General features: G+C 38.3%; 1 protein-coding gene across 1 annotated transcript in view; it reads left to right on the top strand.

Annotated features, from left to right (window-relative positions):
* Positions 1–22,199, top strand: part of LOC143037749 (uncharacterized) — a 49,677-nt gene extending 27,478 nt beyond the window's left edge. The window contains exons 2-4 of the mRNA XM_076206300.1: positions 16,688–16,757; positions 21,905–21,963; positions 22,086–22,199. Of these exons, the coding sequence (XP_076062415.1) occupies positions 16,688–16,757; positions 21,905–21,963; positions 22,086–22,199 (243 nt within the window). The remainder of the gene's footprint in view (positions 1–16,687; positions 16,758–21,904; positions 21,964–22,085) is intronic.
* The last annotated feature ends 2,901 nt before the right edge of the window (positions 22,200–25,100 follow it).

Raw genomic sequence — 25,100 nt, 5'->3', positions numbered from 1 at the left:
GGTTTGGGAATTCTCGTTCCCGTGATACTTATCCACTTGTTTTGTTATGACTTGGAGTTGGGGATTTTGAGACACCTCCCTTACAATGTCACTTTTAAGAGTGTCCGTCGTTTTGTGCTTTCTGGAGTGGTCTACAGACACTCCCAACCCATTGTGTATTTATTTATTTAAATATGTAGATAAAAAAAGGAATATGCTTGACTCAACCAAAGGCCATTGTAGTAATTTCTTTGGAAACTTTGTGTAGCTTCGCAAAGTGGGCCCTCGGCAAAGCGATGGATCCACTCCGTTCCCGGGAAGCCTTGAGGCGTCCTCACCGAACGTCGTCCCTACCCCCTCTCCCCACTTCCTCCTCCTCCCTTCCCCTCCTTCGCCCTCCCCTCCTCATTTTCCTCCTCTTCCTCCCCCCCCAAAAAAAAAGAAAAGAAAAGAAGAAGAACATTTTGGCTGAATGTCAACTCTGGTGATTCTTGGGAAAAGGCTTCGAGAATTCTTGAACGCTGCATTGAGAGAAATTGTGTGGTCGAACTGCCGGTGGTCATCGACGTGACTGTCTGGTGGATTCGATATATTTTCAATTATGTTGGACTTAGGAATGGAGAGGAACTGAACAAAAAATCGTTCATGTGTGATTGGGTGCACGTCCAAGACGTGTGATTGCGTCATTTCGCGCACCTGAGAAGTAGAGGTTGGGGAGAGGGGGGAGGGCAGTGCACGCACGCATTGTCACGTACAGATGCAGGTGCAATGACACAAATAGCACGGTGCATGAAGCAAACGTAGGTTATTTGACTATACGTCGTATGCTATACTTAGTTTTTTTATGATGGGGTAACAACATATTCGTGGAAAGGAATGGCTTAGGGACTACTTCAGGGCCTAATGACTGTCTTCCGAGGGAAGCGCTGTTGGGGGAGACGAGTGGTACCTTTGTTTCACACAGATGTACAATGTGAATGAATTTTGACCCGATAGTAGTGAAGACTCGCAGAGAAAGACTCAACGTACGGCTTTACAGAAGACACCATCCTGCAAGTAAATACTCGCAAGTGAAGCCAGTTGTACACATTGCGATTTAAACGGAACTAAAACCCAATGAATTGAATCACTGCAGTGGATGGATGTGGAAGATGATGACGACCTGCCGCAGACACTCTTCTTCCTGAACGAGGCTGGATAAATGAACAAGGAAATGGGCAAGTCTGCCGACAGAAAGACTAAGGTGCATCACAACATATTGCTGCTTCGCAGGCGTTGACCCAACGTTATCCATCTCGACCTCTTTGCCACAAAAGGAAAGCAGGGAGGCGCGTGTATGTGATTAGCCTAGCAGGAGCCACAATTCTCGTTTAGAGAAAATTGCCACTCGTCGCGGAAGGGGCTAAATTGCGACTGCCTGTCGCCCACGCTGCCGGTGGGTAGCTGGCTTATTAAAATTCCCTGGCATCAGGGAAATACTAGTTTCATTCGGTACGGTAATCAGACTTCGTTCTACACAATGAGATACAAAGGCGGGATCCCACGAGCGTAGCTCCCCTTCCCGCAAAATACAACTAGGTAAATATAATGGCGATCGCTTCCGCGAGTTGACTGCAGTCGTCAACAATGCTGTTGACGAAGTTGGTTTTTCTTCCTACTCTTGCTGAATGGCATTGTAGCTTGAAAGGCGTTATATCTCACCAAGTATGCATACGATGGAAAATTGTGATCAAATACGTCTCCGACCTTCGTCAAAATCTTTAGGACGTACAAGTCTCCCCTAAGCCCTCTTTTAGAAAACGGGTGAATATATTTAGCTCGTTTCCATGTTTACTTTCCGAGATTTTGTATTGGTTTAAAAGTGACTCATCCTCGCTACTTTAGTCTCCCATTGCCTCTAACCTTTTCATTGTTGTTGAGAGCTTTTACCTCTATCCTACCTGCTCGCTAGGGGATTTTATTTACTCTAGGGGAGTATTCCCCTCACTACCAATTCCCCCTTCTACCCAGCGAGGGTTGATGAACTGTTACTGTGACGATTGACGATGCGCAAACGATTACGACAGCGCTCCTAAACTGGAATGGACTAATGATCCAAATGATTGTTGACTACAGTTAGTTGGATATGTGTGAAGATATATTTACTTCCTCTTGAGGCAGAAGTGCAGTGCATGTTTTTTTTTTTTTTTTTATAATTGATAATCGCAAGGGCAAGGTCGTCAAGTGTGTCGTTTCACCGAGAAAACTACTGCAGATTCCAACCGGAAATCGGATAGATTCATAACTTAATGATGAATACCTTCAGAGCGACACGTTTCGCTGGTGTACTTTACGTCCTTGAAGGGTCAGTCGAGCAAGAAAGGACACTGGAGCTGTTTGACGTTGTAGAGCTTCCGTATGACGCATCAGATGCAGAGATGAGTGACGATGATGCTTTGGTGTTTGTGGTGATCAGAGATCAAGTAAACATGAAACTGATCGAATAAAAAAAATCGCGTAAACAAGTAATGATAGCTTGTAGGTAATAATAATGATAAAATAATAGTAATGATAACAATAATAAAAGTAATAATTATTAGAGGTAATACTAATGGTAAAAAATGCAGTTTTAAATTTTGAAATGGATACTAGCCCATTAGAATTCATGTCGGTCTCGCGAGCACGTGGTTGTCAGTTCGAATCCCGGGACCCGCAGCAGGCTTCCTGCGTTGGTTTCTTATAGCCCTGGCCAGGTGGGAAAGCGATTTAAGACTCCGGCCAGGCCCCTATACACTCAGTCATGACTGCACAGTCATCGAGATTGTGCAAACAGTGTTTGGGACACACATTTGTTAGTAAGATTGAGCAATCATATTTTACCTCTTGGAGTTTGTGGAGTGAATATGAGTAAAGCGGCTGCATGCATAGCCATTCTTGGCTACAAAGGAAAGACTGAGCTGTTGGCGCAATCATCGACACTATCACTTATGATGGTGTAACTATGCTCGAGCTTACAAAATCAAACCGTGTTGGAAATTCCTCAATCATCTGCGCAAACACTATCACACCTACTCACACAGGATATGCTTGCGCAATCATGAATATTGTGCAATCATGACTGACAGTGTATAAGGGCCTTAAAACCCAGAGACTTGCCGCAACTGACAGGGCCTACCCCACCAGGGATTTCTCTCTTTCCACTTCGTGGGAGTGGGATGGTGAGCAATAATAATGGTAACAGAATCAACAAAGTAATATATTGCTGCCTCGATTTTCATTGAAATCGTACAGCCCTATAGTGGCTGGCAACGGTCCTTGGAGCCTTCCCAAAGATCTTTCAGGGAAGAAATGCGCATACTAGATGTTGCACTATTAATGCGGGGCTGTTCCTTCTTATGACACCGACTAATATTAGAGGGAAGGTAGTAGTCGTCGAGTGTCACATTTCCTTGTGCGGAATGGTGGAAGAAGCATAAGAAACTGATCTAGGGCCTGGTCCAGAGTGATGGGTTTTGAAGACTGTGGTCGACAGGGAGACGATTTTCTGACGTCCGTCTCGCTGAACGGAAGTCTGTGTCACTTCTGCCAGGTCTGTAGAGGAGTTGTGGGCGACTAAGACTCGAAGAGGACCTAGGATTTGACACAAAGGACTTGAGGGCGAGAAGAAAAAAATAGAAATGAAAAGAAAGAGCCTGGAATGCTCAAAGCACCCCACACTAGGCATTTTTTTTTTTTTTCGAAAGTGCCCTTTGTAGTAATCCTTAATATTTTTCTTATTTTTCGACCTCGTCAAAAAGTAATAGCATTATAAAAAGATACATGGATGAGTGATACAAATCTAGCTGAGAAACTACTGTAGATATATCAAATTACTGAAGCAAAATAATACATACAGATTAATGAAACAGTTGTATTTGCAAGTTTCTTAGTATATATGGCATCATTATCACACTGGTCAGGGGAGTCTTCTCGGACCTCGTCAAAGTTGAAGTGATCGTATCCTCTTGGAAATCCAGGTCCCGGTACAGTATACAGGTACCCCAGTAGTACCCCAGGCTAACATCCACTGCCTTACGTAAATGCCATTGGCCCTGGCAGTTTGAGCATATCGGGCAAAGGGAAAGGCTTCGGTCTCAACTAAACAGCCTCCAATTGTTTACATTAAAAGCATAAAAGAGTTCCAGGAGACGCTGGGCTTCTGTTGCATCGCCCCCCCCCCACCACAACCATTTTTTTTTTTTTTTTTTTTTTTTTTTTTTTTTTTTTTTTAATCACCGCCCTTTAGCTGCCCATGTGATGTTTGGTCAACCAGTGCAAGTGGCATTCACTGGTGAGCGTAAGATGGACGTTCCGCACTTCCGAGGCGATATCGAATTCCAACGGCTTTATATAGTTTGTTCCGTCAGGGACGATATTCCAACTTGAGAGAAACGGACAAATCCAAAGACTTCACTGGGTCAACAAAGGCCATGCAAGATATATTTGAAAAAAATAAATAGAAATTTGAACAAGACTAAAATGAAAGTTAATAAGGCAAAGGAGGGGTTGGGTACGACCTTGATTTCTGTGGAAGCAGCATTACGCGTATGGAACGACGCTCGCCCGAATCTGTGGCACTGTGGAGAGGGCATCTATTTGAAATTCAGTTTACGGTCACGCTTTCGGAGCCTGCGTCGTCGTGCTTAGCGTCGTACTCAAGTAACGAACGAATGCCCGCATCTCTCCTTGCGGTCATCCTCGAGAACCAACCTCCCTTTCTCGACTTGCGCTCGGCACTCGAGAGCCACCGACTGCTGCTGAATGACGTTTGGTTGCATCGTGTGGCGTCACTTGGCGTCGTATCATTGTATGCAGATCAGTATAGGCTTCACCCACTCCTGGGGTTTAAGTAGTTTGGCGACCGCTAAGGTAATTCTTTCTGTTAAAGAGAATTTATAGCGTTGGGTATCGACCCAGTATTTACCTCTGTACTCGAATGCACACGAGCGTTGCAGACGTCGTGTTGTGCAATGCGTGGCTGCCGTAATCACCGAGACGCATGATCCGGCCTTTTTTTTTTTTCATGAAGAGGATGTTCCTCGTACCCACAGTACTTCGCAGTACAATCTTATCCCTATTCCCGCCCCCTCCCCCAACAAATTTTCTCCTTACCTGAGAACTCTTATGGCAAGGAAAGGGCTGAAAGCTAGTGTCTTGGCCTCGGCGAAAACTTACCTTCACTCAAGTATGTCGGATGCGACTTTAAACCAGGTAGCATGTTGCCTTCAACAAGAAAATATTGTTTCATGTACCGTGCGACATTACAATGGTCATGTTGAAATACCACAAAGCCATTTCTATCTATTCAACAAAATTGGCTCCGTTGCCAACACGATGTATACACCAAACGCTGCGGATGCGTTGTTATTTCATACAGAAATTAAGAGAATTCCGTATGTTGGAAATACTTCAGTCTGACGGCAAGAATGCTATCCTGTTAACCCGATAGTAACTAACAACAATGTAAATATGTCATTGTAGAGCCAGATTGACCGTGGGCCGCACGCAGATGCGATTTGAGCAGGTTTTTTTTTTTTTTTTCTACGGTTGCTCATTTACCGTCAACAATGTGAGGAGAGGTTTCGGTTTGATGTCGCGAAACTCCTCCTATTAGGAGGTTAGGAAGGTGCCCTTTTCAGAGGACTTTGTAGCGTGGAATTTAATTAACCATGCCCAATGTCCAACTCGCTGGCGGCAGGGTTCGAAGTTCCGTCACCTCGACCTCCGCCGCAAGCAGCGACGCTCTAACCCGCTTGGGAAGGCAAAATAAAGTTCATAGAGATGTCGGTGCCTCATTGCCTTCGCTAATCGAGTCTGAGGCGGGAAGAAATTGCTGGGAACCAATTTGGTAGCTGCCCTTGTATTCTCCTGAACTTGCTTATGTAGTTCATTCTGTGTGAGGACCATACCACTGACGCATATTCCATTCTTGGATGGATCAAGGTGTCTAAGTTTTATCATCATCCCTTCATCCATAAAGTGGAAAACCACTAGTATTTTGCAGCAGTCCATATATATCCCTCACAATCTTGCTGAGATGTCTACAGGCAACAGGTTGTACTTTATCAACATTACCAAATCCTTCCCTTCTTTTGCTTTTGTAATAGATACACTTCCTAAGGAATAGTTCAAAGATAGTCTTTTAGAGGTATTGCCCATTTCCAATACAATACTTTTTTTTTTATTCCTGGTTCCATGCAAATGTGTCTAAATTTCTTTGGGATAACATACAGCCCTCGTTTTTCTCTCTTCTCATGGTTTTTGCATCATCTGTAAACATATTTATTTTGTTATACCTTCCATCATGTCATGAATATAGATAAGAAACATTATAGTTGCTAATACCAAAGTTTGCTCTCCATCCATATCCTTTACTGTTGTCCTCATGTACCTTCCCTTCAAAAAATCTTTCATCTATATGAGTAATTTACCTCTTCGTCATCCATTATGTTCAAATTTCTACATAAGATGACTGTGAGGTACTTTATTATAAGCCTTCTTCAGATCAAGGTACACATTTCACCCAGTCCTCCCTCTCTTGCTGCACATGAATTACTCTTGAGGAAAAACTTAAAGGTGGCTTCAACACACATGTCCTTCCAGACATAAAGTTGAACTGATTGTCTGTCAAAATGTTCATCTCTTCAATATATTTCACTCATTGGACATGTATGCATGCTTGTATATATTTCCCTGAGATGTGAGGGTCCATTAAATTCAGTTAGATGTGAGTAAAGGTTTTAAGTATATTTCAAGTTTCATAACAATTACACCATACAATCAACAGCATGGATGTACTTCAGTCCTACTATATTATGTCCTACTGTATGAATGATATTAACTTTTAGTCCATGTGTGTGTATATTTGTGCATGTTCATGAGATTGAAGGACCATTAAACTCAATTAAGTGTGAATTGATAAAGGTTTTGGCTACATTTTATGTTGCATAACAATTACAGCAAAAATATACTGCATGGGATTCCCGCCAAGCAGCATGCAAAGTCCATGATTCTTACCTGATCTTAGTGGAGAAATTGGGTAAAGAGAATAATTTCCCTGCAGTGATAGACCACATTAAAGTAAAAATGGCAAACAGAACATGCATAAAAGGAGAGTTAACTATATTACAACCTTATGAAAGGGAAATAATTTATTAGAATATTTTTGAAGAGTGGCAGAAAATATCCTTACAAATAAAGACAAAGGAAGAATACATATACATGAAAGAAGACTAAAATTGAGACACTTGAAGTGGTTTTGGAAAAAATTTCAAGACTACAGGAATTTGTCCTTTAGCTGTGAAAGACATGGGAGTATTGACCATGATATGTATTTTAAGCCTGTGTTGGATTGAAGGTGAGGGTGTGGCAGTCCTGAAGACATCAAGAAATAGTTATATCACAGCTGCTTCGCAATTGTGTAAGACTGAAATGAGAGATTTGGACTGCACACACCAGGTCAATATGTAGTTTTCATTTTATGTTGAAGTTTGTATTTCAAATGACTGTGTTTACCTGTGTCATATAGGAGATAAAAGATGGATTGCACCTTTATATATGTATATCTAAATATATATGTGTTTGTGTGTGTATTTACCTAGTTGTATCTTACGGGAAGGGGAGCTATGCTTGTGGTGTCCCATCCCTATCTCTCAGTATCTAAATTGTTCTTAAATTCATGTATGGTTTCTGCATGCACTGTCATCTTGTCTCATTTGTTCCATACATCCACCACTCTATGGGAAAAACTGTTCTTTTTCAGGTCTCTTCTATAACTGTCCTTTTTGAGTTTCTTTCCATGTCCTCTTGTATTTCTTGTATCCCAATTTAGTCAATCTTCTCTATCAAGGACTTCCATACCTCTCATGATTATAGATGGTCAGCAAGTATCTTCTTTCTTTTCTTTGTTCCAGGGTCGGTAACTCTAGTTTTGACAGTCTCTCTTTGTATTTCAGTTCTGAAAATGTGGGGGCCATCGTCATAGTTGCGCTTTGGATTCTTTCCATTTTCCTTATATTTCTTTTGGCACTGGGTGACCATAGTGTCACTGCATACGTCTTGGTCATATCAGTGTGACTATTTTTTTTACCATTTCTTCGTCCAAGTAAATAAATGCCACTTTTATTGACCTCAACAAGTTGTATGTTTCTCCAACAATTATGTTTATCTGGTTATTAGGGGACATGTCCTTTGTGATGATTACTCCCAAGTCTCTTTTCAAATCCCACTTTCTTTACATTCTTCTCACTGATTTTATATTGTCCTGATATCCTTTTTTTACTTTTCCAAATTCCATTTCTTAATGTTGAAGTCCACTTTCCACTTCTGACTCCATTCCCAAATTTTGTTCAGATCTCTCAGCAGTAACTCGCAGTTTATTTCAGTGCTCACTTTTCTCAACAATTTTGTGTCATCAGCAAAGAACTTCGTGTAACTGTCCACACCCTTGGCTATGTCATTCACATAAATACCAAACATTATTGGAGCCAGTACTAATCCCTTTGGAACTCCACTGATCACCTCTTCCCAAGTAGAACCTTAATCTCTGAGCACTACTCTCATTTTTCTTCCATGCAGGAAATTCTCCATCCATTCCAGTAACTATTTACCTTTTACCCCTCCTATGGTTTTCAGTTTTCCTAATAGTTTTTTATGTGGCACTATATCAAAAATGTTTGTAGATCTGGAAAGCACAATCAGCCCATCTGTCCCTTTCCTGTATTATATCTAATAGTCTTGAGTAAAAGCAGATCAGATTTGAGGCACGTGATCTTCCCTGTCTTAATCCAAACTGTCTTAGGTTTAGTATGTTGATTTCTTCCAGATGCTTTATCCATCTATTTTTGATAACTTTTTCACAAATTTTGGCTACAGTACTTGTAAGGTAATCCGGTCTGTAATTTGTTGGGTCTTCCTTGTTACCTCCTTTATATATTGGTATGATGTTGGCCTTTCTCCAGTCTTCTGGTATTTTTCCTTCCTTAAACAAACAACTTATATATTTTGCCTACCAATTCTTCTTTACACTCCTTTAGTATCCAGTTTCCAATTCCATATGGGTCATGAGATTTCCTGACATCAAGGCTTGTTATTTGATCCATTATTTCAGCTCATGTTGCAATTATTTCTCTCATAGGGGAGGATTTCACTTCTTGCCCTTCATCCCAGTGCCATACTTTTTCTCTAGTGAAAACCAGTTTGAAAAGTTTACTCATGACCTCAGCCATTTCTATATCTTCTGTGTATTCCATGTTCCCCTGGCATAGTTTCTCTATTTCATGCTTGTTTTTCAATTTACCATTCACATATCTATAGAATAGTTTTGGTTGATCCTTACATTTTTCTATTATGTCTTTTTCATAATTTCTTTTTTCTTTCCTGAATATTTTTACATATTCATTCCTTTGATTGATATATATTTGCCACTTTTTAGGATTTTTCTCTTTTTCCATCTTTTCCAAGCTGTATCTTTTATTTATTTATTTATTTTTTTACTTTTTTTTTTTTTTGCCTTGCTGCACTCTCTGCTAAACCAGCATTTATATATATTTTTCTTGTTTCTGTCTTGGTACATATTTATCCACTCCTCCAATATAGATTTCCTTCAGAATCTTCCATTTTTCTTCCACTCGCGTCTTATCATTGTGAAATTTATCCCAACTCACTTCTTCAAAAAAATTCTTAAGTTTCATAAAATCCATTTTACTACATACCGTATTTTCCGGCGTATAGTGCGCGACTTTTTTCCGTTGGAAGGGCCTAAAAATGGAGGGTGCGCGTTATCCGGTGGTGCGCATTATCTACGGCCTACGATAATAACTCTGCGGCTGTGTGTGTACCGGTAATTTTTTTCACAACAACGTGACGATGTTGGCCGTCACAAAGTCGGGACGGCACACTTCTCCGTGACGTTCCGTGAGAACAAGAAGAACAACCATAGTGACATGAAAGAATACGCCAGCATGGGCTATATAGATATTTGGTACAACCACTCCTCGTTTAACGACGACAATTGGGACCAGCGTCGCCGTCGTTAACCGAATTGGTCGTTAAGCGAAAGTGTATACATATATGTACATGTACTGTATGTACAATGTCCAGCAATACATGTATCTTTATTTTCGTGTATTTTCCCTCTTTTATACAGTACATTAAAGCTTTATTTACTGTTTTGATAGTACAGAAAGCCCTCAAATAACGCGGTGGTCAGGTTCCCGAAATTACCATGTATGACCAAATCCGTGTATGCTGACATTCCATATTAAATACCGGGGTATTTTTTTTAATTTCGACCATGGGCACAATTTAGCAATAGAAAACTAATTATTAAATTTTGTAAATTAAAATGTATCGACGTAATATGGAATTTTGTGGGCGGAAATGAAAATAAAAAATACCTTGCTACAAGCAAATATGCTAATAAACGAAGTCGGTAGCATAGGATCAGGACACCATCATGTCGTCTGTCAATTGACGGCCTCGGTACTTCCGACATTACCTTGCCTGGTATATTTTCTTGAAGGAATGCTCTGGAGCGGAGATACAGGCATTCCCTCAAGCTGCAAGAACCCCGTAGGCTGAGAGAGTGGTTGAAAAGCCCGCCAACGTCTCTCACGACAATGAGGACGAGCCGGATGACATTTAATTTGCAGGTAATGATTTATGAAACACAGGTCAGGTTAGTTTAGTATAGGTTAGACGAATTTATCATCCTTTCATTTCTTTGACATCGGCATCTATTACTACAAACATGGCATACCATTCGTCCGACACGACTTCGTTTCTTACGAAATCTGTTTTAGCATTTTTTTTTCCGCCCACAAAATTGCATATTACGTTGATACATTATAATTTACAAAATTAATAATTAATTTTCTATTGCTATATTGCGCCCATGGTCGAAACTAAAAAATTTATCAATACCGGTATATACTGTACCCTAGGTAGTTTTAGCAGCTTGCATGATGGTAATGTAGACCTAAGCTTCAGAACACTTTACCTCACAGCTAATATCCACCGTACAAGTTCATTTATAACATCATACAAATTTGCCTCAGCCAACTTATCGTACACGACGTTGCAACTTCGGGAGATTTACGTTAAACGAATATTGGTCTGTCATAAATCCCGTCGTAACTCCGCGTTGTCGTTAACCGAGTAGGTCGTTAAACGAGGAGTGGTTTATAGGTAAGTATCTATTGAATCTTATTTTTCCTGTTTAAATAGGCCTAAACTCCATGAAACATGAGCAATATTCATGATATTTGCCCATGTTCACAGCATCCTAGTTTGAATTTTTATGTTGGCTTTGTTGCTTCACTTTAGGTATGGTACAAATTCCGTTGCGGCCGTTCACAAACTCGTGTCAAACACCTAACTACAACACCCTCTTTCGGGAGTTATATTAACTAAACGTCACCTCGATGAGAGACAGTCCTATTTCACCACTGTCATTGCAGGTTCAAAGCTAAAACGAAACAGTTTGTAGTTTGTTTCGGTATTAAATGAAAAATGGTAAAGACGAATTATTTCCTCAAGATATAAAATGAACATTTTCTGTAAAGATCCTGAAATTTTTCTGTATATTTTACTTTCAATAAACTTTTTTTTTTTAGATCATATTTCCTACAAACTATTTAAGCTACAAAGTAATAAGGGACCAATGCACAACATGAGTCATATACCAGTACATGTAGTTCCGACTCATGGCGATCGGGCATGCGCATTATACGCCGGTGCGCGCTATCTGTGTACCGAGATAACGAAGTGCATGGGTGCGCATTATAACCCGATGCGCATTTTAAGCCGGAAAATACGGTACTAGTCTCAATTTTCTGTATTTCTCATTTCTTTCCATATTTATTTCTCCTTTAGTTCTAGTTCAAGTAATATGTGGTTACTCTTCCCAATTGGTGTCTTGTATTCAATTTTATCTGCAATTTTCAGGTTCTGATATAAAGAATAAACCCAGTTTTGACTATTCTTCATTATTTCTACATATGGTGTTTTCCTTTACCAATTGTGTCATTGTATATTCCATAGTCATGTCAAGTAATACATTTCCCTGTTGATCCTCTCCACATTTCAATGTCATCACTTCCCAACAGATTTCTTTGCAGTTAAAATCCTCCATAGGTACCATGTAATCTCTTTTCAAGAACCATTTTTTGAGGATACATAGATCACCACATTCTCTTTTTCATGTCTTAATCTTCAACTCTTATCATGATTATTTCCACACTGTTCCCTCCATTTGTAACCTTGGTCACATTTCATTTTTTCTTAGCCAAGAACATGACTCTTCCACCCTCTTTTTTTCTGTTTCTAAGGCAGTGATTAAATAATCAATTTTCAACACTATTAGGTAATAGTGAACCCCTTAATTTTGTCTCTACAGTTGCCATTATGTCTGGTATTGCTTCTGCCAAGTAATCATTAAGCTAATTTAATCCTGAAATTAAACCATTTATATTGTTATAAGCCACTCCTAATTTTCTGCATTCTCCATCTCTTTCTTTGCTCCTTTCGTTTCCTTTTCTTGAAGATACCATGTTCTCAGTCTCATGTTGTATCTTACAGGAAGGGGAGCTACACTCATGGTGTCCCATCTCTGTATCTCGCCACTTCTAATTTGCTCTTCAATTCTTGTATTGTTTTTGCACACACTATTGTTTTATCCAGTACAGGGGTTCCCAAAGTGGTCGATATCGACCCCCATGGGTCGAAAGGGGGTCATTAGATTGCTAGGGGGTCGATGAAACCAGCCAAGGGGTTGAAAGGGTGTCAGTAGATTGCTAGGGGTTCGAAAGGCAGTCTTTAAAATTAAATGGTTAGCATGAAATGATCCTGTTCTCTTCCCGTACTGAAAGAGTGAGAATAATCAACCAACCAATATCTAAACTTAAAGAAAAACCATGTCAATTCACTCTGAGTCGAAAATCCTCCCCATTCTGTGTATGTAGGGAGAATCACACAACCAAGGTAAAACAAATACTATAAGGTACGTTAGCGGGGGGTGGGGAGGTGAGGGAGAGCCAGAAAACCTCTCCACTGCGCAGGTAGATGATGACGTCAACGGAAATATCGAGACCAGGGGTTCCGTGGGTCGAGAGCTGTCAGTCACTCACACACCAGTGTGTGGAGCGAAGCTCCATCTTCTGATTAAAGGGGTAGCTAAGGCAGACAAATAACATATAAAAATGCCAACATTTTGTATATTGCATTAGTGCAATGCCGTTAGACTGAAAGGTGATAAAAATATACATTTCTTTTCACTACCCAAAGATAAAGAACTTAGAAATGGATTGAATTATGTGGCACACACAATACTCGGTCATCTGGATATGTATGCAGCCGTCATTTTGAAAGTAACTATTTATTAGCAACATTTCCTCAAATTTTCATTCAATTGCAAATAAACAGACTAAAGAATCCGGTTAAAACATAACTGAGCTTGGTGGAGATAAAGGTCTACATATAAAATCCACGCTTGACATGTCATCCCATCTAATAACTCGTCATATTAATATAATCCACCTAATGTGAAAGCATGGAAAATATTTTTTATAACTTTTCTGGCGGTCATATCTCAGATACTGATAATTTGAGGATAAGAAAGTGATACTGAGTAATTTCAGTATTGTGAACATCATAGTGTAATTTTAAAGTCTACCATATATACAGATGGTTTTCTTTAAAGTTTACATTTTCTTTCACCTCTCACTCTCCCCCTCTGGATTTCCTATGACGTCACGGTGGAGGTGCGCGGAGGGGGGGGGGGTGCTCAACGTACCTTATAGTATTCGTTTTACCTTGGTGAGAGACGTTGGCGGGCTTTTCAACCACTCTCAGCTTGCGGGGTATACAAAGTTCTTGCAGTTTGAAGGAATGCATGTATCTCCGCTCCATAACATTGCATCAAGAAAATGTACCTGGCGAGGTACTGTCGGACAAAATACCCTGGACTTAATTTTAACAAATAATGAACACCAAATTAGCAGCGTAATAATGGGAGATAGTCTAGGCTCTAGTGATCATCAAGAAATAAGATTTAATGTTATTTGGGAAAAATTAAAAAGTACGAATGACATTCAAGTACCAGACTTCAGGAAAGCAAACTTTGACAATATAAAAACCTATTTGAAATTGAATACGAAATGCCATGCGGACATTTTGAACATTGTCGGGTCTCGGCGCGGGGCTGGGAGTCAGGTCAGGACTAAGAGCCGGGTCACGGAGGGTAATATGCATACCTTAGGTCAGGTCATTTGGGGGCGAGGCCCCTACAGTCAGGTCAGCGATTGGAAGAAATGTATAGCAATCTAACTTACCTAATTATTAATGCACAAAACACATTTATCCCACTAAAGTCAATACGGAAAAATAGTAATACTCCCAAATGGATGAGAGACAGATTGAAACATGAGATCGGAATGAAAAGAGGACTTTACGTAAAAATAAAAAACGGGGAATCACACCTTAGATCAAGATATAACGAAATGGCAAAGCTGGTTAAAAGGAATACACGTACGGCGAAACGTTATTATGAAATCAAGCAAAATCCAAACCAAAGGGTTTCTTCACCTCTATAGAACAAAAAATAAAGAATAGGACCAATTAAAAACGATGAAAATGTCATGATAGAATCGGAGGAAAAAAATGAGTGAGGAGTTTAACAATTATTTTCTATCGGTGTTTACTAATGAGAGGTTAGATAAAGTACCTGACTGCGATCCGATTTACAGAGGGGATGAAGAAAGTAGTCTATCTAATATCAGCATTAGTAAAGAAGAAGTAGTCAAGCAGATTGAATGACTACAAAATCTCCGGGTCCAGACGAAATTTTTCCAAGAATGCTTAAGGAGTGTAAATTTGAAATCTGCGACCAGTTAACTGAAATATTCAATAAATCGGTAGACACTGGTTTTGTGCCAACTGCTTGGAGGCAGGCAAACGTTGTTCCTGTTTTTAAGAAGGGAGATAGATCATCCATATGCAACTACAGGCCAATCAGTTTGACATCGGTTATAGGAAAAATGCTTGAATCAATAATAGTAAATAGACTCAGAGAACACATCGAAGGGCATAATTTAATTCGTGATTCACAGCATGGTTTCTCCAAGGGTAAGTCATGTGTGACTAATCTTCTATCCTTTTACACTAAAGTATATAAGGCGTCAGATAACAATGAAAATTACGATATTATTTATCTTGACTTTAGCAAAGCGTTCGACAAGGTGCCACACCAGAGACTACTAAGTAAAATCAAAGCCCATGGCATAGGAGGAAAAGTGTTAGAGCTTGGATTAGTAACAGAAAACAGCGGGTCACCATGAATGGAATAAAATCTAGGTGGGGCAATGTTACTAGCGGGGTCCCCCAGGGCTCGGTTTTGGGTCCCTTGTTGCTCATTATGTACATAAACAACTTAGACGATGGGATAAATAGTGATGTTAGTAAGTTTGCGGACGACATTAAAATAGGACGCCTAATTGGGTCAGGAGACGACGCAGAGATTCTGCAGGATGATCTTAGTAAATTGTTAACATGGTCGGTGAAATGGCAAATGAACTTCAATATCTCTAAGTGTAGCGTGTTAAATGTAGGGCTACACAACCCCGAAAATAGATACAGCTTAGATAACACTTTCAGTACGGGAAGAGAACAGGATCATTTTATGCTAACCATTTAATTTTAAAGACTGCCTTTCGACCCCCCTAGCAATCTACTGACCCCCTATAAATAGCAAACATTATTAGAGCCAATACTGATCCTTGTGGAACTCCACTAATCACCTCTTCCCAAGTAGAACTCTTATCTCTGAGCAGTACTTTCATTTTGCAAGAAGTCCTCCATCCATTTCAGTAGTTTACATTGTATCCCTCCTATGGTTTCCAGTTTTCTTGATAGTTTTTTGTGTGGTACTTTGTTAAAAGCTTTTTATAGGTCTATGAAAGCACAATCGGCCCATCCATTCTTTTTCTGTATTATATCTAATAGTCTTGAGTAAAAGCACATCAAATTTGTGACTCATAATCTTCTCTGTCTAAATCTGAATTGTCTTGGATTTAGTATATTGTTCTTCTCCAGATGTTTTATCCATCTACTTTTTATAACTTTTTTTCACAAATTTTGGCTACCATGCTTGTAAAGGAAACTGGTCTGTAATTTATTGGGTCTTTCTTGTTTTCTTTTTTATGTATTGGTACAATATTGGCATTTTTCCAGTCTTCCAGTATTTTCTCTTCTTTGAGTGAGCAACTCATTATGTTATAAATTTTGTCTATTAGTTCTTTACATTCTTTTAGTATCCAGTTTGCTATTCCATTTAGGCCATGTGATTTCCTGACATCAAGGTTCATTATTTGGTCCATTATTTTCTTTTGTGTTATCATTATTTCCCTCACAGGGGAGAGGGGGTCATTTCTTGCCCTTCATCCTGATGTACGTAAAAACTGACTTGGAGTGTTTGCTCATGACTTCAGCCAGTTCTGTTTCTTCTGCATATTCCATATTCCCTTGGCATAGTTTCACTATTTCCTGTTTGTTTTTAACTTACCATTTTATCTGTAGAATAGTTTTGGCTGGTCCTTACATTTTTCTATTATGTCATTTTCATGTAGTCTTTTATCCTCCCTGTGTATTTTTACATATTCATTCCTTTGAATGATATATATTTGCAACTTTCTAGGCACCTGGGTTGGATGGATGCCATGCAGAATGTCTGAAAAAAAGGAAGTACAGTTATGGTGGACTGGCTGGTGAGGTTATTTAATGTTTGTTTAAGAGAGGGTAGAGTGCCGGAGGACTGGAGGGCCTCTATAGTTCCACTTTACAAGGGAAAGGAGGACAATTGTGAATGTAGTAGTTTCAGAGGGATCAGCTTGTTAAGTGTAGTTGGGAAGGCTTATGGGAGGATCTTGATTGAGAGGATTAGGAGAGGAACAGAGGGAGTAATTGGTGAGGAACAGTGTGGGTTTAGGACTGATATGGGTTGTGTAGATCAGATTTTTGTGGTAAGACAGATACAGTCGTACCTCGGTACTCGACCGCCTCTATACTCGACCAAATCGGTGCTCGACCAAAAAATTCGAGTAGAAAATGCATCGGACCTCGAACAGATTTTCGGTACTCGACTAGCTCGAACAGCGGGTAAGCGTCAGTTCGACTCAGACCGCCAGCGGAGTAAGACGTACGCAGTTTGTTCGAGTATTTCTTCCCAGATTTAAACTTTTTCGTGTTGCTCTAGCCCTTAATAATGGGTCCAAAGAAAGACAGTGATAAGGGGAAAATTGGTTTCGGTGTTCGAACAAATCGGTGCTCGACCACCACCTCAGAACGGATTATGGTCGAGTACCGAGGTACGACTGTATGTGTGAATGCTATAGGAAAAGGTAAGGATATTTTTTGGGCTTTTATGGATCAGGAAAAGGCTTATGACATGGTAGATAGGAAGGCACTGTCGGGGTTGTGCAGATATATGGGATAGGAGGAAAGCTGTTAAAAGCAATGAAGAGTTTTTATGAGAGTAGTAGAGCTTGTGTTAGGATTAGAAATGGAGAGAGTGAGTGGTTTGAGGTAAAGGTGGGACTTCGTCAAGGATGTGTTATGTTGCCCTGGCTGTTCAATTTATACATGGATGGGGTGGTGCGAGAGGTGAATGCAAAGGTAGTGGGTCAGGGACTGGAGATGGTTAAAGAAAAGGGAGAAAAGTGGGAGATAAGCCAGTTGTTATTTGGTGATGACACTGCGCTTGTAGCATGATCAGAGGATGGATTAAGGAAGTTAGTGACAGAGTTTGGAAAGGGGTGCAAGAAAAGGAATTTGAGGATAAATGTGGGTAAAAGTAAGGTGATGAGGTGTAAAAGGCGAGAGAGTAGTAACAGACTGGAAGTGAGTATTAAGGGAGAGAGACTGGAGGAAGTGGATAGTTTTAGATATTTGGGTGCGAACGTGGCAGGAAAGGGAGTGGAGGTGGAGGTAGAATGTAGATTAAGAGAAGCGAGTAAATGCCTTGGTGGATTAAAAAGTGTAATGAGAAATAGACATTTGGGAATGGATGCTAAAGGGAGATTGTATGAAGGAGTGATTGTGCCAACAGCACTGTATGGGGCAGAAACATGAAACATAAGAGAGGAAGAGAGAAGGAGTTTGAATGTGTTTGAGATGAAGTACTTGAAAAGAATGATAGGGGCTACTAGGCTGGATAGAATGAGAAATGAGGAGGTGAGGAGAACAAGGGTGGAAAGTGAGTTGGGAGATAGGGTTGATGAAAGAGTATTGGGATGAAGATAGGTAAAAAGAGGTTTGGAAGGCAGAGGTGGAAGGAGTGAACATGAAGGGGCGGCCTTGGGTGAGATAGATGGATGGGGTAAAAGGGGTATTGGGAAAGAGGGGAATGTTTGTTGAGGAAGTACGGGAGACGACAGAAAATAAGGGTGAATGGAGAAGGGTTGTGTTTGGATGATGCTGATGAGGGGGAGTGGATGGGGGATGGGGGGTGAGGGAGTATGTATGAGAAATAAATTGTCGCAGCCCGAAAAGATTTCTCCCCGTCTTCTCCTTTTATGCATGAGGGGACGGAGGGGGGGGAGGGTTCACTGAATTAATGAAGCAGCCTTGCTGTGGATGTGCTGTGTCGTGCGACACTGCCTTCTGACCCAGGGCAGTGGTCAAGATGCAGGGATGACCCGTCATCCACGAGGTGCCAAGATAAGAGGGAGGGTAGAGGGGAGTGGAGTATGTAGGGGATGGAATGGGTGGGAGTGGTTTCTATGCCTTTGTCTTTTGGCTACTTCCTGTGTAAGGGGGAAAAATCCTTTGGTATATTTATGTATTTCCCATCTTTTCTAAGCTTTATCTCTTCTATCGTTTACTTTGCTGCACCTTCTGTTAAACCAACACTTAATATACAACTTTTCCTGTTTTTACTTTGGGACATATTTATCCACTCCCTCATTATAGATTTCCATCAGAATCATCCATTTTTCTTCCACATGTGATATTTCATTGTAGAATTTTTCCCAACTCAGTTTTTAAAAAAAAAATCTAAGTTTCTCAAAGTCTGTTTTACTATACTTCAGTCTTCCTTTTCTGTATTTCTCATTTCTCTCACTATATATTTCCTTCTTTAGTTCTAACTCAATATGTGATCACTCTTCCCAATTGTTGCCTTGTATTCAATTTCATCCACAATTTCAGATTCTGATGTAAATACTAAATTTAGTCTCAACAGTTCTTAATTATTTCTAAATCCAGTGTTTTCTTTTACCCATTCTGTCATTGTATGTTCTGTAGTCATGTCAACAATACATTTCCCCATACATCCTCTCCATCTTTCACTGTCATCTCCTCCGAACAGATTTCTGTGCAGTTAAAATCGCCTATAAGTACCACGTTTCCTCTATCCCTCAGCATCTCTTTTGATGAAAGCCTTGTATCGTCTAACATTTTAGAATCATTTCTCTTCAAGACCCCATTTTTGGGGGCACATAAATCTCCACAAACTTTCTACTTTTCATGCCAATATCTTCAATTGTTATTGTGATCACCTCCACCCTGTTCTCTCCATTTGTAACTTTCATCACATTTAAAAGTTTTTCTTAACCAAGAACATGACTCCACCCTGATTCTCCTCTCTATTTCTAAGCCAGTGATTTTGTAATCCATGTCCAATACTGGTTAGAGGTGGTCCCCTTAATTTTGTCTCTACAATTTCCATTATGTCTGTTTTTTCTTCTGGCAGGAAATCGTTTAGTTCATTTAATCCTGAGATTAATCCGTCCATGTAAATGTAAGCCACTTTTAATTTTCTGGTCTCTCCATCTCGTTCTCTGTTCTTTTCGTTTCTTTTTCTTAAATGTACCATCTTCTCAGTCTCATATCTAACATTCTCCAATAGAGCTTTGGTTTCTTGGTTTCCATTTTTTTCTTGTTATTTTCTCTAGCTTCGCTTCTTAATGCCTTTTCTCTTTCTCTTTCCTCATCATTCACGCCTCTTTTTATCAACATACTTTATAGTGTTCGTTCCTTACTAACTTTCCTGTTTTTGTTAGTATTTCTTCTGCTGCCATTTGTGACCTTAATTCGATATTCAGGGGTCGATTTCTTCCTGCTGCATATTTTCCCATCCTATGCACTTCCTTTATTTCCTTTTCTACTTCTTGTCCTTCATCTTGTACTACTTTTAGAATTTTTCTTGCCAATTCTTTATCTTTTTTATCTCTCAGGGAGTAATTTAGGTTATGTTTTTCCTTTAGATCATATATTACTATACACTTTTTTTGTCCACTGTATCTCTTACCAAATTTTCTTTTCTTTAATTACTTGGATGATTGTATCTTTGGCATTCTCCTGCATTTGTTGATGTACAATTTCTTTAAAAATTACCTTATAATTTTCTTGGTCTTTCCTCCTTTCATTCCTAAGTAAATCATTCTTTCATCAATCAATCTAAGTAATTCATTCGTTCCTAAGTAGATCATCCTCTCCTATATTTCGTCCAGTTTTCTCGGTTATCGCCTTTATTTGTTTATTTACCTCTTTCTTTATGGTCACACTATTAATGTAATAATTATTTTTCAAACTCTCATTTTCACATTTTATTTCATTGAGTTTTCTTTTTAATTAATGCACTTCCTTATTTATTTCAGTATTTGCTTTCTTTAAGTCACTCGTTTCCTTATTTCATGATTTGCTTCATTAGATTATTAGTCTCTTGCTTCTATGATTCCTTCATAAAATCTCATCTCTTTATGTATATTATTTGATTTACCAAAAAGTCTTTACTCACATGCCCAAGAAATCCCAGAAATAGGTCTTTCTTTGCCTCATCATCTAAAAAAACAAAAAAATAAAAAAAAAAAAAAAAAAACAATTGTACCTAAAGGGGATCTAAAGCTCATGTCTAAAATTTTTGTTTTGCTATTGTGCTGGTAGGTGGCTCTGGGTTCATATTTATGTTTTACTTTGATGTTTTGCCACCAGTGGAACTTCTGTGGCCTCTTTTCATTATCTTCCATTTAATCTTCAATACTTATTATTTTGCATCTGTAATTAAACCATCACTAGGCATCCATCAAGAGTGGACTGAAAGTATCACACAGTCAGGGCCTTTATTGTAGGTTGGGCCAAAGAATATCTTAGGTGAATTATTGAGATCTCATGCTGGAACCCTCCTGTATGGGAATTTTTTTTTTCTCTCACATCTCCCAATGGAGGGTTGGCTATTTATGTGTTATATTATTTTAACATATCTTGTTATTTTAGTATTTTATGGAGTTGTGGGTAACTTGTTATTAGGAAAAGTATCTAATTGGCTGTTACATGTCTGTTTTCGGTGATGGTTCCATGGGCTCAGGAATTTTAAGCACTCATAAGGAATAATAAGACTTAAATTTGTTACATTTCACAATTAGTTTCGAATTTCTCTCCATAAGTAATGTGTTGCATTTATTTTTTGTATTTGTGTTAAATTGGGATCAAAATGATTTTGGTCATCTGCGTCAGTCTTTTCACATTTAATCTGTTGTTATTATAATAATTATTAACCATGCCTTCTTTACTGAACAGATATATATCATACAATTGAATGGAAATGTTTTAGTATTAAAAAGAAGTATAGAAAAATTACTTAGGTACATAGGGGTTAAATCATGATTGTTTTAATCTAATTTCTTTCTGAAGTGGCACCAATAATTTTAATTAGAAAACCATCTAGGAGTAATATGGGTGGGAGTAGGTACTTGCCTTTGGACTTGGCTATTTACCTTATAAGGGGGAAAAAGTCCTTGTTATATAGATAGATAAGAACAACACAATCCTTCTAGTACAGAAGGGAATTAGAAAATTGAAAGTGAAATTAGTTTTTCCTATATTTTTATTGATCCATATATTTTTAATTTATCAGTTCCGCAAAATCTGCTCCAAATTTTGGGAGCTGCAAGCTACATTATATCAATCGAAAGGGTAACTGTATAGATTTTCTTTTTGCATTTATCTACAATCACTGCATGGAAGGATTAGTTTGGCGAAAGCTGTCACTCAAAAATTGCTTTTGTTTGTTTTAATGGATGCATTTTACATTTCAGATTGTTCAGCAACATGAAAATGGAAGTACGCTTTGCAATCCAAGATTATCCCATTTTAGTCTGACAGGTGGTATCGATACAGCTCTTGGATGGAACAACCAGAACATCATTTAATCTTACTTTCCCAAATCCCAGATTGGCTTTGTTATGTTAAAAGAAATTAACTATAATGTACTACGTTGCAAATTTTTCTATTAAAAAGAAAGGAAGAAATCAATGACAGATTTGCACAACTTCATGGGGATATTTGCCAAACTTGAGCTTAGTCTAGCATAATTATATGTGTATGATAAATATATATAAATAGATATATATATATATATATATATATATATATATATATATATATATATTTTATTTATATATATACATAAGTATACACATAGAGTAAAAACAAAAGGGAAACAGAAAACAGGATGGATGTAACAGAAAATTTAAAAGTCGTCTTTCACAAATATAGAATGGGTCTTCAATAAAACAGGCAATGCAATGAACTTGAATGATTACTTGAAGGAAAAAAGAACTGCACATAATGTGGAATTGTGGGGAGACAAAATTTGAAAGGGTCCTTTATCCAATCCAAACAGTGTAGGGACATATGGCTCATATAGATTATTGGATTGAAAACAGAGAAGTAAAACAAGGGAGGTGGAGTTATAGTCCCTGACTAAGAAGGATATAAAATGTGAGGAATGTTACATATGGAAAGAATAGAGTGGAGATGATTATGATGGAAATAGAGGACAACAGGGACAAGAAGAGCAGGAAGTTTGTGGTATAATCATGTGCCTCCTAAAATGGGATTCATGGGAAGAGAGAACACAAAAATATGTTGGAAGAACACAAGGGATAACACTAAATAAGTATAAAGGTAAGATGGAGGAAGAATAGTAAATAATTGAGTGATTTTAGTTGTAAAGGAAATCTGCTGGGAATGAGTATTAACAGTGAAATGGTGGAGACGATTTATGGGGAAATGTACTACTTGATATTCATGGAACATACAATGACCACAAATATATACAAGAGAATACTAGGTAATAGAAACGAGGAAATTGGGAAAAAATTGACAAAAAATTTATAAAGAAGGAGTGGAAAAAGTATGTTCCAAGACAAAAACAAGAAAAAGGATATGTAAAAATGTTGGTTCAAGAAAAGATGTAGGGAGTTAAAAGACAAAAGTGGATAAAGCTTGAGATAAATTTGAAGAAATACAAAAGACCTGAAAAATGGGAAAATATATATTAGTTATTGAAATTAAATATGTTTCAATGTGCACCAGAGAAAGAAAATACAAAATTACAAAAAGGATGGTCGTAGAAAAAAATGTGGGAAGGAATCAATCAAAAAACTATTTTTATACCAACTATTTTTATAGATTTGTAAACCACAAATTTGAAAAACAATACAAAAATTAGTGGAAACTACAACAAAGAGGAGTTGAAATACACAGAGGGAAATAGAAATTGCAAGAAATTATGAACAAGCATTTTAAATCCAATGTTTACTAGGGAGTACATACAAACTTAGAGAGTGTTGAGTTGGGAGGAGAAAAGTCTTCCCCCTATGAAAGAAGATAGAAAGATAACAAGGAATGTAAATAATGAATCACTTGAGTAATTTCAATGTTTAGAAAATCACATGGACCAGATTGAAATAATGGCAAACTGGATATTGAGAGAATGCAGGAATGTAACTAACAGACAAAATACAATGTCTAAATAATGCAATTCATTGAAAGAAGGAAAAGTATTCCAGAAGATTGGAATAGAAGAAATTATAGTACCAATACATAAAGGGGGAAAAAGGGAAGACCCTACTAAACTATAGACCAGTCTTTCTTACAAGTATGATAGCTAAAATTTGTGGAAAGAATGATTCAAAATTAGATGTGGTAAGGCATTTGGAAAAAAAACAATGTACTAAATCCAAGGCAATTTGGATTTTATACTAAGGAAGATCATGTATTTACCTAGTTGTATTTCACGGGAAGGGGAGCTAAATGCTCATGGATGTCCCTGTCTTCATATCTCGTTTTTATCTAGAACAGTGTTTTTAAATTCATGTATCGTTTTTTGGCACACACCACCATGCTCATCTAAACCGTTGTTCCAATACGTCCTATTAACCCTGTGGGGAAAGCTGTTTCTTTTTCAGGTCCTTTTCTATAAAACTGTCTGTCTAGATTTTCTTTCTCTAAGTCCTCTTGTATCTCTATTTATCCCATTTTATTAGATCCTCTAATCAATGGTTTCTTCTATGCCTATTCAAGATTCTGTAAATAGTTATCAAAAAACTCCTCTCTTTTTTGCTCTAAAGTGTCCTTGTAGCTCAAGTTTTGCTAGTCTCCCTCTTCATATGATTAGCTTTGAGTAGTGTTGGTGCCAATTTTTGTAATTGCTCCTTTGTATTCTTTTCAAGTTTTCTTATACACTTTTTTTGTACTTGGCGACCACCATTGTTGCTGCATATTCCAATCTAGGTCCATATCAAAGTGATTTAGTATTTTTCTTCACCATTTCTTCATCCAAGTTATGTAAATGCCACTTTGTTCTTAATTGAATTTTAAAGTTTCTCCAAAAATCTTATTCCATAATGTTTCCTCTGGTGACATATTATGGCATTAATAATGACTCCCAGGTCCTTCTCATTTTCAACTTTTTTTATTCCCTACTTCTCCCAATTTATATTGATCCTTGTTATTCCTGTTTTTGCTTTTTCCAAATTCCATTATACTACACTTTTTAGTATTGAGCTCCATCTCCCACTTCCTACTCCATTCCCATACTTTATTGAGATCACTGTAGTGACTCACAATCTTTAATAGTTTTGCATCTGCAAAGAAGCTCATATAACTTTCAATTTCTTCATCCATATTATTAATATATAGCAAACATTATTGGGGTCAAAACTGTTCCTTGTGGAACACCACTTATTACTTCATCCCAATTTGAGTGTTTGTCTCTTATCACTACTCTCATTTTTCTTTCTTGCAAAAAGTCTTCCATCCATTTA

This window comes from Oratosquilla oratoria, chromosome 23 (genome assembly GCF_046742065.1).
Source record: "Oratosquilla oratoria isolate Oo_2021 chromosome 23, ASM4674206v1, whole genome shotgun sequence".
NCBI classification, from domain to species: Eukaryota; Metazoa; Arthropoda; class Malacostraca; order Stomatopoda; family Squillidae; genus Oratosquilla; species Oratosquilla oratoria.
Note: the sequence above shows the minus strand (reverse complement) of the source record. Positions and strands in the feature narration are given on the sequence as shown.